General features: G+C 40.6%; 1 protein-coding gene and 9 non-coding genes across 18 annotated transcripts in view; all 10 read right to left on the bottom strand.

Moving 5' to 3' along the window:
• Window positions 1-356: 356 nt before the first annotated feature.
• On the bottom strand, window positions 357-572 carry LOC123491705. The gene has a single exon (XR_006661540.1). It is a non-coding gene; the product is annotated as a small nucleolar RNA U3 (small nucleolar RNA).
• A 501-nt stretch (window positions 573-1073) lies between these two features.
• LOC123491701 lies at window positions 1074-1289 on the bottom strand. Its single transcript, XR_006661536.1, has one exon. It is a non-coding gene; the product is annotated as a small nucleolar RNA U3 (small nucleolar RNA).
• Window positions 1290-1848: 559 nt separating this feature from the next.
• Window positions 1849-2064, bottom strand: LOC123491704. Its single transcript, XR_006661539.1, has one exon. It is a non-coding gene; the product is annotated as a small nucleolar RNA U3 (small nucleolar RNA).
• Window positions 2065-2578: 514 nt separating this feature from the next.
• On the bottom strand, window positions 2579-2794 carry LOC123491702. The gene has a single exon (XR_006661537.1). It is a non-coding gene; the product is annotated as a small nucleolar RNA U3 (small nucleolar RNA).
• A 559-nt stretch (window positions 2795-3353) lies between these two features.
• LOC123491706 lies at window positions 3354-3569 on the bottom strand. The gene has a single exon (XR_006661541.1). It is a non-coding gene; the product is annotated as a small nucleolar RNA U3 (small nucleolar RNA).
• Window positions 3570-4070: 501 nt separating this feature from the next.
• Window positions 4071-4286, bottom strand: LOC123491700. The gene has a single exon (XR_006661535.1). It is a non-coding gene; the product is annotated as a small nucleolar RNA U3 (small nucleolar RNA).
• A 563-nt stretch (window positions 4287-4849) lies between these two features.
• On the bottom strand, window positions 4850-5065 carry LOC123491696. The gene has a single exon (XR_006661531.1). It is a non-coding gene; the product is annotated as a small nucleolar RNA U3 (small nucleolar RNA).
• Window positions 5066-7015: 1950 nt separating this feature from the next.
• LOC121564497 lies at window positions 7016-7231 on the bottom strand. Its single transcript, XR_006000191.2, has one exon. It is a non-coding gene; the product is annotated as a small nucleolar RNA U3 (small nucleolar RNA).
• A 514-nt stretch (window positions 7232-7745) lies between these two features.
• LOC121564500 lies at window positions 7746-7961 on the bottom strand. Its single transcript, XR_006000194.1, has one exon. It is a non-coding gene; the product is annotated as a small nucleolar RNA U3 (small nucleolar RNA).
• A 2350-nt stretch (window positions 7962-10311) lies between these two features.
• The window catches only part of LOC121563221 (calcium uptake protein 3, mitochondrial-like), a 38728-nt gene continuing 35919 nt past the window's right edge, over window positions 10312-13120 (bottom strand). For 6 of the 9 annotated variants that reach the window (XM_045222797.1, XM_045222800.1, XM_045222796.1 and 3 more), the window contains 3 exons: window positions 12770-12878; window positions 12366-12523; window positions 10312-10766 (listed from right to left, as the gene is read on the bottom strand). In XM_045222797.1, coding sequence (XP_045078732.1) covers window positions 10668-10766; window positions 12366-12523; window positions 12770-12878 — 366 coding nt within the window. In that variant the 3' untranslated portion in view covers window positions 10312-10667. Of the gene's footprint in view, window positions 10770-11330; window positions 11400-12365; window positions 12524-12769; window positions 12879-13120 lie in introns of those variants that run through there. The other 3 variants (XM_045222798.1, XM_045222795.1, XM_045222794.1) reach the window with 2 other exon arrangements.

Consider the following 13120-nt stretch of genomic DNA (forward strand, 5'->3'; position numbering starts at 1 on the left):
AAAGCTTCACAAAATACATTTTCAAGTTGCCCCATAAAATAACTTCACAAATGAAGGCGGTGCCAGAGGGTAATAGTGCAGTTTTTAGAGGACTGCCATTGGCTGAAAACGCAAGTGGCCCACAATAGAGAAAATACAATTTAGATATCAAATGTCATTGAAAATTTGGAGTTCTGACTGGATTGGCATGATGAATGGAGATTGCTTTGCAGTACATTTCCTATGCAATACTACTTCTGACATTTAACGGCATTGAAGCCAGCTGAACTATTTCCACGAATTAATGACTGACATCCAGATGTGTTGTAATAGTAGGAATCTAATGATTTGTTTAATATTGAACAATTATAAGTCTAACCACTCTGATCATATTCCCTCCCTCAATACTCCACAAGGAAGCAAAGAACGTTCATCAATGGCAGAGAGAGGATGAACTGAATCATTACTCAAAAGCCGCTTCGCGCTCAGAAGCGAATTTCGCAGCTTATCATCATGGGTTACGAGACCAAACACTTTAGAAACACATTTCTCAAGTCAAGAATTATATAAATGATCCCTGAAAGTATAGTCTTAATTGAATAGAGGGCGGGCGAAGGTAGCAAATTTCAGAGCTGTCATTCTCAATAAAGATTTCCCACAGTATAAAGAGCACACGATAGGACCACGTGGCCAAAAGCATGCTTATTGGGCTACTTTTCATCAATAGGTAACATATGGAATCAATTATTGTCGTGTTTTATGACCAAGAAAGCTTCACAAAATACATTTTCAAGTTGCTCCACAATATAACTTTGCAAATGAGGGAGGTGCCAGAAGGTACTCATGCAGTTTTTAGGGGACTGGCATTGGCTGAAAAAGTCAGTGTCCCACAATAGACAAAATACAATTTAGACTTAAAATGTGAGTTCTGACTGGATTGAAATGATGACATATTTCCTATTCAACGTCATTGCAAGGCTGACAATGTGAATATTCAACAGCATTGAAGCCAACTACGTTACGTTGATGAACAAGTCATCACAAAATACCTTACTTAAATAGAGTATACTAATATTGAACAATGTTAAGAGCTAAGCACTCTGATCATATTCCCTCCCTCAATGCTCCACAAGGAAGCAAAGAACGGTCATCAATGGCAGAGAGCGGATGAACTGAATCATTACTCAAAGCCCGCTTCGCGCTCAGAAGGGAATATCGCATCTCATCATCATGGGTAGCGAGACCGAACAGTTTAGAAACACATTTCTCAAGTCAAGAACTATAGAAATGATCCCTGAAAGTATAGTCTTAATTTCTAAATGGGCGAGCAAGGGTAGCCCATGTTGGCGCTGTCATTCTCACTAACGGTTTCCCACGGTACAAAGAGCACACTATAGGACCACGTGGCCTAAATCATGCTTATTGGGCTACTTTTCATCAATAGGTAACATATGGAATCAGTAATTATTGTATGTTTTATTGGATCACACAACAAGCACTTGTTATGCCCAAGAAAGCTTCACAAAATACATTTTCAAGTTGCCCCATAAAATAACTTCACAAATGAAGGCGGTGCCAGAGGGTAATAGTGCAGTTTTTAGAGGACTGCCATTGGCTGAAAACGCAAGTGGCCCACAATAGAGAAAATACAATTTAGATATCAAATGTCATTGAAAATTTGGAGTTCTGACTGGATTGGCATGATGAATGGAGATTGCTTTGCAGTACATTTCCTATGCAATACTACTTCTGACATTTAACGGCATTGAAGCCAGCTGAACTATTTCCACGAATTAATGACTGACATCCAGATGTGTTGTAATAGTAGGAATCTAATGATTTGTTTAATATTGAACAATTATAAGTCTAACCACTCTGATCATATTCCCTCCCTCAATACTCCACAAGGAAGCAAAGAACGTTCATCAATGGCAGAGAGCGGATGAACTGAATCATTACTCAAAAGCCGCTTCGCGCTCAGAAGCGAATTTCGCAGCTTATCATCATGGGTTACGAGACCAAACACTTTAGAAACACATTTCTCAAGTCAAGAATTATATAAATGATCCCTGAAAGTATAGTCTTAATTGAATAGAGGGCGAGCGAAGGTAGCAAATTTCAGAGCTGTCATTCTCAATAAAGATTTCCCACAGTATAAAGAGCACACGATAGGACCACGTGGCCAAAAGCATGCTTATTGGGCTACTTTTCATCAATAGGTAACATATGGAATCAATTATTGTCGTGTTTTATGACCAAGAAAGCTTCACAAAATACATTTTCAAGTTGCTCCACAATATAACTTTGCAAATGAGGGAGGTGCCAGAAGGTACTCATGCAGTTTTTAGGGGACTGGCATTGGCTGAAAAAGTCAGTGTCCCACAATAGACAAAATACAATTTAGACTTAAAATGTAATTGAAAAATGTGAGTTCTGACTGGATTGAAATGATGACATATTTCCTATTCAACGTCATTGCAAGGCTGACAATGGGAATATTCAACAGCATTGAAGCCAACTACGTTACGTTGATGAACAAGTCATCACAAAATACCTTACTTAAATAGAGTATACTATTATTGAACAATGTTAAGAGCTAACCACTCTGATCATATTCCCTCCCTCAATGCTCCACAAGGAAGCAAAGAACGGTCATCAATGGCAGAGAGCGGATGAACTGAATCATTACTCAAAGCCCGCTTCGCGCTCAGAAGGGAATATCGCATCTCATCATCATGGGTAGCGAGACCGAACAGTTTAGAAACACATTTCTCAACTCAAGAACTATAGAAATGATCCCTGAAAGTATAGTCTTAATTTCTAAATGGGCGAGCAAGGGTAGCCCATGTTGGCGCTGTCATTCTCACTAACGGTTTCCCACGGTACAAAGAGCACACTATAGGACCACGTGGCCTAAATCATGCTTATTGGGCTACTTTTCATCAATAGGTAACATATGGAATCAGTAATTATTGTATGTTTTATTGGATCACACAACAAGCACTTGTTATGCCCAAGAAAGCTTCACAAAATACATTTTCAAGTTGCCCCATAAAATAACTTCACAAATGAAGGCGGTGCCAGAGGGTAATAGTGCAGTTTTTAGAGGACTGCCATTGGCTGAAAACGCAAGTGGCCCACAATAGAGAAAATACAATTTAGATATCAAATGTCATTGAAAATTTGGAGTTCTGACTGGATTGGCATGATGAATGGAGATTGCTTTGCAGTACATTTCCTATGCAATACTACTTCTGACATTTAACGGCATTGAAGCCAGCTGAACTATTTCCACGAATTAATGACTGACATCCAGATGTGTTGTAATAGTAGGAATCTAATGATTTGTTTAATATTGAACAATTATAAGTCTAACCACTCTGATCATATTCCCTCCCTCAATACTCCACAAGGAAGCAAAGAACGTTCATCAATGGCAGAGAGAGGATGAACTGAATCGTTACTCAAAAGCCGCTTCGCGCTCAGAAGCGAATTTCGCAGCTTATCATCATGGGTTACGAGACCAAACACTTTAGAAACACATTTCTCAAGTCAATAATTATATAAATGATCCCTGAAAGTATAGTCTTAATTGAATAGAGGGCGAGCGAAGGTAGCAAATTTCAGAGCTGTCATTCTCAATAAAGGTTTCCCACGGTATAAAGAGCACACGATAGGACCACGTGGCCAAAAGCATGCTTATTGGGCTACTTTTCATCAATAGGTAACATATGGAATCAATTATTGTCGTGTTTTATGACCAAGAAAGCTTCACAAAATACATTTTCAAGTTGCTCCACAATATAACTTTGCAAATGAGGGAGGTGCCAGAAGGTACTCATGCAGTTTTTAGGGGACTGGCATTGGCTGAAAAAGTCAGTGTCCCACAATAGACAAAATACAATTTAGACTTAAAATGTGAGTTCTGACTGGATTGAAATGATGACATATTTCCTATTCAACGACATTGCAAGGCTGACAATGGGAATATTCAACAGCATTGAAGCCAACTACGTTACGTTGATGAACAAGTCATCACAAAATACCTTACTTAAATAGAGTATACTAATATTGAACAATGTTAAGAGCTAACCACTCTGATCATATTCCCTCCCTCAATGCTCCACAAGGAAGCAAAGAACGGTCATCAATGGCAGAGAGCTGATGAACTGAATCATTACTCAAAACCCGCTTCGCGCTCAGCAGGGAATATCGCATCTCATCATCGTGGGTAGCGAGACCAAACACTTTAGAAACACATTTCTCAAGTCAAGAACTATAGAAATGATCCCTGAAAGTATAGTCTTAATTTCTCAATGGGCGAGCAAGGGTAGCCCATGTTGGCGCTGTCATTCTCACTAACGGTTTCCCACGGTACAAAGCGCACACTATAGGACCACGTGGCCAAAAACATGCATATTGGGCTACTTTTCATCAATCAATGGGTAACATATGGAATCAGTTATTGTCGTATGTTTTATTGGATCACACAACAAGCACTTGTTATGCCAAAGAAAGCTTCACAAAATACATTTTAAAGTTGCCCCACAATATAACTTCGCAAATGAGGGAGGTGCCAGAGGGTAATTGTGCAGTTTTTAGGGGACTCCCATTGGCTGAAAACGCAAGTGGCCCACAATAGAGAAAATACAATTTAGATATCAAATGTAATTGAAAAATTGGAGTTCTGACTGGATTGGCATGATGAATGGAGATTGCTTTGCAGTAGATTTCCTATGCAATACTACGTTTGACATTTAACGACAATGAAGCCAGCTGAACTATTTCCATGAATTAATGACTGACATCCAGATGTGTTGTAATAGTAGGAATCTAATGATTTGTTTAATATTGAACAATAATAAGTCTAACCACTCTGATCATATTCCCTCCCTCAATGCTCCACAAGGAAACAAAGAACGGTCATCAATGGCAGAGAGCGGATGAACTGAATCATTACTCAAAGCCCGCTTCGCGCTCAGAAGGGAATATCGCATCTCATCATCGTGGGTAGCGAGACCAAACACTTTAGAAACACATTTCTCAAGTCAAGAACTATAGAAATGATCCCTGAAAGTATAGTCTTAATTTCTCAACGGGCGAGCAAGGGTAGGGCATGTTGGAGCAATCATTCTGACTGACGGTTTCAAATCTGCCTCGCTCACTGTCACTACCTACAGGCGCTTTTCAATGTATGAATGAAGTGCACGAAGCAACAAGCCATACCTTATGTCAAAGTTGCGTCAATTCAAATCTGGCATTAGGAACAAAAGAGGTCAACACGACTTCTAAGATATACTAGTTATTTTAATTAATGCAAAAACCTTCAATGGTAAATATGATGTTTCGTATATACGGGCTCCTTGAAATACCTCGCAGGGCACTTCAGAGAACTAATCCATTGTTCCAGGTTCTTGCTCAAATACTCTGAAAGAGAGAGAGTTTCCCACCTCTCTGCTGGCCAATCAGAGTAGAGACTTGAGCGTGGTTTAGACTTACTCAGCCTATCCGTTGGCGCACCGGCTGTTCCCCTCCTCTTCTGTTACCAGGCATACGTTTATCATAACAACCTGTCATAGTGAGAAGAGCCAGCTCCCCTAGACACCATTCCTACATCCAAGGAAGGTTCACAGATCACAAAGAACCAGTATTGTCTAGTATTTGGAGACATAAATTATTGTCTTATCTTATCCCCTAAAACAGCTCTTCACATCAATCACAGCTTGCCAGGTGACACAACCTACATTAGCACAGTCCAGAATGATTTCTTCCTAAGTTAGTCATCCCATCAATTAGGAGAATAATAAATTCCCCATACTTACTATATATATATTTTTTTAAATCAGGTATAATTTTGTATTGAATGGAAAGTAACAGTTCATAATCATATAATATCATTTACTGGCTCACAAAAAAGCACATATGTCCAAGATTCACAGAATATATTTTCTAGTTACCTAAAATGTAATAATGGGAGGTACCTACCAGAGGCTGCTCAGTTTTGGGCGACTACTACCATTGGCTGAAAAACCCAGTGGTATACGTTACATAATATTTGTATTATTTTATACTGAACAAAAATATAAACGCAACAATTCCAGCAACTTTACTGAGTGACAGTTCATATAAGGAAATCGTTCAATTGAAATAAATTCATATAGGCCCTAATCTATTGAATTCACGACTGGGCAGGGGCGTAGCCATGGGTGGGCCTGGGAGGGCATAGGCCCACCCACTGGGGAGCCAGGCCCTGCCAATCAGAATGAGTTTTTCCCCACAAAAGGCTTTATTATAGACATAAATACTCCTCAGTTTCATCAGCTGTCCGGGTGGCTGGTTTTAGACGATCCCACAGGTGAAGAAGCCAGATGTGGAGGTCCTGGGCTGGCGTGGTTACACATGGTCTGTGGTTGTGAGGCCAGTTGGACGTACTGCCATTGGAGGTGGCTTATGGTAGAGAAATTAACATTCAATTCTCTGACAAGAGCTCTGGTGGACATTCCTGCAGTCAGCATGCCAATTGCATGTTCCCTAAAAAACAGACATCTGTGGAATTGTCTGTGGAATTGTGTTGTGTGACAAAACTGCACATTTTAGAGTGGCCTTTTATTATCCCCAGCACAAGGTGTAATGATCATGCTGTTTAATCAGCTTCTTGATATGCCACACCTGTCAGGTGAATGGACTAGCTTGGCAAATGAGAAATGCTCACTAACAGGGATGTAAACATATTTGTGCACAACATTTCAGAGAAATAACATTTTTGTGCATATGGAACATTTCTGGAATCTTTAATTTCAGCTCATGAAACATGGGACCAACACATCACATGTTGCTTTATATTTTTGTTCAGTATAGTTGTACTGCAGCTGAAAAGTTGGCATAGTTGACATCATTGCTATGATGAATGGAAATAGATGGGCTATATTTTTCCAGCGCAAAATCAAAGCTGAAGTGACGTTACTAAACCATTGCATCACTAGCATAATGCTATGAAATGTTTGTTTAATTTTCTAATTAACGGTCTTATGAGCTCTCCACTCTGATCATATTCCCTCCCTCAATGCTCCACAAGGAAACAAAGAACGGTCATCAATGGCAGAGAGCGGATGAACTGAATCATTACTCAAAGCCCGCTTCGCGCTCAGAAGGGAATATCGCATCTCATCATCGTGGGTAGCGAGACCAAACACATTAGAAACACATTTCTCAAGTCAAGAACTATAGAAATGATCCCTGAAAGTATAGTCTTAAATGAATAGAGGGCGAGCGAAGGTAGCACATTTCAGAGCTATCATTCTCAATAAAGGTTTCCCACAGTATAAAGCGCACACTATAGGACCACGTGGCCAAAATCATGTTTATTGGGCTACTTTTCATCAATAGGTAACATATGGAATCAATTATTGTCGTGTATTATGCCCAAGAAAGCTTCACAAAATACATTTTCAAGTTGCTCCACAATAGAACTTTGCAAATGAGGGAGGTGCCAGAAGGTACTCATGCAGTTTTTAGGGGACTGGCATTGGCTGAAAAAGTCAGTGTCCCACAATAGACAAAATACAATTTAGATTTCAAATGTAATTGAAAAATGTGAGTTCTGACTGGATTGAAATGATGACATATTTCCTATTCAACGACATTGCAAGGCTGACAATGTGAATATTTTACAGCATTGAAGCCAACTACGTTACGTTGATGAACTAGTCATCACATACTAGTTTACATAATCAAAGTAATCTTATATTGAACAATGTTAAGAACTAACCACTCTGATCATATTCCCTCCCTCAATGCTCCACAAGGAAGCAAAGAACGGTCATCAATGGCAGAGAGCGGATGAACTGAATCATTACTCAAAGCCCGCTTCGCGCTCAGAAGGGAATATCGCATCTCATCATCGTGGGTAGCGAGACCAAACACTTTAGAAACACATTTCTCAAGTCAAGAACTATAGAAATGATCCCTGAAAGTATAGTCTTAAAAAATCTATGGGCGAGCAAGGGTAGCCTATTTCGGGACAAGCTTTTCCACTAACGGTTTAAACAAAATGTGCATTGTCTGCGAGATCTTCAGAGGTAAATATACACCTATTAATGGAAACAAAGTATTTTTAATAAAATGTACGCCAATTACTATAATTACATATAAAAAATGATTAATATTGTGCGAATTTCAGTACCCACAATACCTTGCTGGTGACAACCACTGTTAACAGTGGTGGCAGAGCTGAACTGGAGGACAACTTTATACAAAGATGTACTTGTGATTTGTACATTTAAAACAAGACCCTATTGAAAAATGTGTTTACATCTATGTGTCTGGATATGTGTATTCTTTCGCTTTTTTATAGTGAAATATGCACGAGAAGTTTCGAAAACATGATATTTACATGGTGGAATCGATTTATGAGCGTACTGGTGCGTCGGGGAGAAGTGTCCTGATGGAATCATAAGAACGCATTTATTGTTCCGCTTTTCAAATAAATGGCGCGTTACGCCACAAATTGACCTGCTTGCGAAATAACGGCACAATAACAGTAATATAAAGATGTGATAAAATAAGTAAAAACCCATTCATTAAAGCATTATTAAATGTAGCTAGCTATACAAGCTGGTGTCACGGCCGTAATTATAGAAATACGTTTTAAAGTGTAAACCTGGCAAAACTTTTCTGAGTGTCTGACAGTGAGAGGAATCTGCGTTAGCTAGCGTAGCACAGCTCGCTAGCCAACAAACAGCTACATCAAATTTTTCGCTGAATTTACCAGCAGCCACAGGAGGCTGCTAAGGGGAGGACGGCTCATAATAATGTCTAGAACAGCGAATGGAACGGAATCAAACATATGGGAACCGTGTTTGATTCCATTCATTCCGCTCCAGCCATTACCACAAGCCCGTCCTCCCCAATTAAGGTGCCAGCAGCAACCTCCTGTGCCAGCAGCTCATCGCTAGCCTTCTCAGTTGATGAAAGGAAAAGAAACAAACCGCAGCCTTTTTAGAAAAATACATACCATTTGATCATTGAAAATGTAGCTACCCAGCGCTGCCAAATAAAGTAATATTCCCTTGTCATCAGCAAAGTAATAGAGTTCATGTCGCAGGTGCATGTCAGCTGATAATACACATTTGGTGGATAAAAAATGTAAAGCCCAAGTGCGCATGCCCATTCTATGTAGTTGGCTGAAAAAATGAATACAGTATGCAATTATGCAAAACAGGCTTTGTTTCCTTCAAAATTCTTTATTCATGCATTCATCACGCTTTTCATTTACTCTGTCAAGTTCTTTTCACACCAACCATACACTTCACTGCTTGGTTGAGGGAATGGTCGGGAAAAAAACAATATATTCTATAGCTTCTTATATAATGCAAATAAGCAGAGTAACTATAAATTCGTTATGTCAAACCATTGAAGCTATTTAATATTCAAACTAAATACAGAGATACACCTTGAATCGTTGAACAGAATGAAATCAGTATCATGCTTACCTGATCAACATTTCTAATCAAAACGTCTGCTCATAATATTGCTGTGAAGTAGATTTATAGTGCAAACAGATTAATAATTCAATAAATAAATACAAGCATTACCAATTGAGGTGAAATGTTGATCAATGACATAGTGACTTACGTTGAATCAAGGAACCCTAGGTTGCACAGTACACTGGGAGGAAGGCAGGTTAGCAATTAGCTTTCTGAAAAGTTAAAATACAATTTGTTGCTGGAATGGAATTAGTTTTGACAGGGAAGACATGTAGAAAAAAGGCACACATGAAAAAAAGTTATACTTCTTCCCCACTTAATCATTACAAACGTAACACACACAACCAAAAGAAGACAAGGAGTCTTAAAGGAATAACATGTTCTTGCTCTCTCTTTCTCGCTCTCATTTGGAAGATCATCAATTACAAGCATTTCAAAAACATACTACTATTGCTTCATTGTAGAATTCATTGCATGTGTAGGCTATGTATTGATCTTTATTATCTAGCCAGCTGGCCAAACCTGCTGCTGAATATATGAAAGTAGGCCTGTGTAAACTGAAAAAAGGATTCATAGAAAAATACATGATTAAGACGTTAATATTTCAGATCCTCTTCCTTCTCCCATACCTTTCTCTCACTAGTAAAGGCATTTGATACAGACACTACATTTGACCATGCAGGCTCTTACTGGAATGTAAGTAACCGTCTTTATTTTACAATTATTATATTATAAAGCTTATTGTGATACGAGCATTTTTACCATAAATGGTTCTATATTATGAGTAATCAGTGATTAGTTACAACTTTCTGTAAACTGTAATTTTTTGTGCTTATTCAAATTTTTGATGAGTACTGCTTAAATACTAGGTACGGTAATGTAGGCTATACACCCCTGGCCTACTTGCAATGGGATGAAAATGGATTGCGGAATTGATTCACGATTGGATGAACTGGACAACTGAAACCAATGAGATGTCTGTTGCAAAAACGGCAGCTTCTCTGCATGTTAGTAGAGGGGATGGTGGCTTAGAACGCAGACTTAGAACCACTTGGAACCACAATGTTCCCCTGCAGAAGGTTCATTGAATCCTTCACCTCCAGTCCCCCTCCACCGCGTTTCCTCGACTTCATCGTCTTCTCCTCATCTTCCTCCACTTCTTCATCCTCTTCCTCTTCTCCTCATCATCCTCTTCCTCCTCCTCTAAACCTGGGCCTGGAACCTCCTCCAGAGCCGGCGGACCTGTTTCCCGGCCTCAGCACGCACGCAGATGGGGAAGGAGGCGTGGTGTTTCCTGTTCACCTGGTAAACAATGACAATGGTACCATTAAACAGGAAATATAGCCGGGATGCAGGGGATAGACTAATACACAGGCCTGTGCTTATATCTTGTAGCCTGGTCCCAGATCTGTTTTATGCCGTCTTTCCAACTCCTATGGTCATTGTTTGGTGTTAGTTGGCAAGGCATAGCAAACAGATCTGGGGCCAGACTATATTTCTTGTAACAATACTGGAAAATAGATTGTAGGGTATTTCAAGGTATTATCATCGGATACTTGCATAGATGCACCATAGTCCTGATATGCTTCTATAGGTGATCTGAAAGGACTTGATGGGTCTTAAAGTGATATCGTGTCAGTCTACTTGATGGGTCTTAAAGTGATATTGTGTCAATCTATCCAGATCTTTTGAATATCAAGGGAATAGGTCAGAGGTTATAGGTCATTGAGATAGACAGAGCTGCGGTTCGCAGGGCCATTGAGAATAGGTCAGAGGTTATAAATCAAATCAAAATCAGATTTGATTAGGTCAGAGGTTATAGGTCATAGATGAGATAAGAGATGATGAGTGGATTGTGGGTAATACTTATCTGCCAGCTAGCTCCTTCTTCATACACGACTTGAAGGAAGTGAATCGCTCGGCGGTTTTGTAGCCCTGGGGTTAGCGAGCAGCAGAGTGGGAGAAACAGATAGGGTGGGAAAAGAGAGAGAGAGAAAGTGATAGAAGGAGGGGGTGTTGGGATGCTGTTAGTCAAAAGGGAAGCCAGGACGATGAGGCCAAGAGAAATAGAACAGTAATATTTCAAAGACTCAACACCCATGCATAGGACATCAATGTAGCACTCGTTCAAGGGCGATTGAGTGGCGTAGTATTATAATTAATTCATACATATTATGCAACTGCCATGTGTAGGGCCTAGGAGTTTTTCTCTGACCACATGCCTTATCTGACTAGGAAAAACAATGGGCCCTAGTCATGATGACTGTTGTAACTGTTGTAACTTCACATACCACTAGGGGGCAGTAAAACACTTTGGAAGTGCAGGGAAGGTAGTCAAAATCGGAGCTGTGTCATTTATATCACCAAAGACCTCCATATAACTGTGTATCTAAATTTGCTCTAGATAAAGACCTTAAAATTGCCACCACTTTTATGGCTGTCGACTAAAGTTAACAGTCAAAAGCTAGATTCAAATTACATTGTCCAAGTGTAACATAAAAGAAAATGAGAGCATGTCAAATTTCTAGTGATGGAAATACAAACTAGATCATTCTGGCTTCCCCCCCCAATTTCACTTTTTCTCTCTCTCTCTTTCTCTCTCTCTCTCTCTCTCTCTCTCTCTCTCTCTCTCTCTCTCTCTCTCTCTCTCTCTCTCTCTCTCTCTCTCTCTCTCTCTCTCTCGCCCGCCCGCCCCCTCTCTCTCTCTCTCGCTCGCCCGCCCTCTCGCTCGCTCGCCCGCCCTCTCTCTCTCTCTCACCCGCCCTCTCTCTCTCCCCATCTCTCTCCTCTCACCTTTCCCTCCCACCTAACCTCCTCTCCTCCCTCTCTCTCTCACCCAAATTCTTCCTCCCTCTTTCCCACTCTCTCTACCTCAGTCCTCCCCTCTCTCTCTGTCCCTACCCTCCCTCCGCGGTGCAGCCGGTCCTTCATGATGCCGATGAACTCCTTGTAGCTCAGCTGGTCATCGTGGTCCACGTCAAAGATCTTGAAGATGGTGTGGACCAGATGACGTGTCAGCTTCAGGCCCGTGGCCACGTACACAGCCCGCCCAAACTCATCTGTGAGAGAGAGAGCGAGAGAGAGAGAGATAGAGAGAAAGAAGGGGTGGGAAAGAGAGAAGGTCATGAAGACAGAAAGCGAGAGAGGAAGAGAGAGAGAGAGAGAGAGAAAGAGAGAGAGAGAGGGGAATACAACAAAGAGAAAAAGATGGAGGAGAAAAAAAACCCACAGCGATTATTCACAAGAGACTACTGAGTGAAGGGGAAATATCGCCACAGATATGAAATCCTAAAATGGAGGCTTACCTTGGCCAATGGAGCGACTGGCAAAGTTGTACATCTGCATGGCGATGGCAAAGTCCTCCAGGTTGTTGAGGAACTGGAAGAAGGAGCGGAACTCGTCGAAGGTGATGCCCTGTGAAGGAAAAAGACAGGGGAACCATATAAGTGTGACACACGGAGCCGTCCATCAACGGACACAGAGTGACAGACAGTTCTTCCAGGTCTCTGAATAGGGGGGATGCTTCAAGCTCAAACCCATTCCATTGGTGATGATGGTATGATCATGTGACCTTTGACCCATGCAACTTTGTCCCCCTTGACTGTAGGAACTAGGCCAGGGAATGACAGCGGGTGCGTTCATGGTCGTCTTTTTCA

This window comes from Coregonus clupeaformis, chromosome 10, assembly GCF_020615455.1.
Source record: "Coregonus clupeaformis isolate EN_2021a chromosome 10, ASM2061545v1, whole genome shotgun sequence".
NCBI classification, from domain to species: Eukaryota; Metazoa; Chordata; class Actinopteri; order Salmoniformes; family Salmonidae; genus Coregonus; species Coregonus clupeaformis.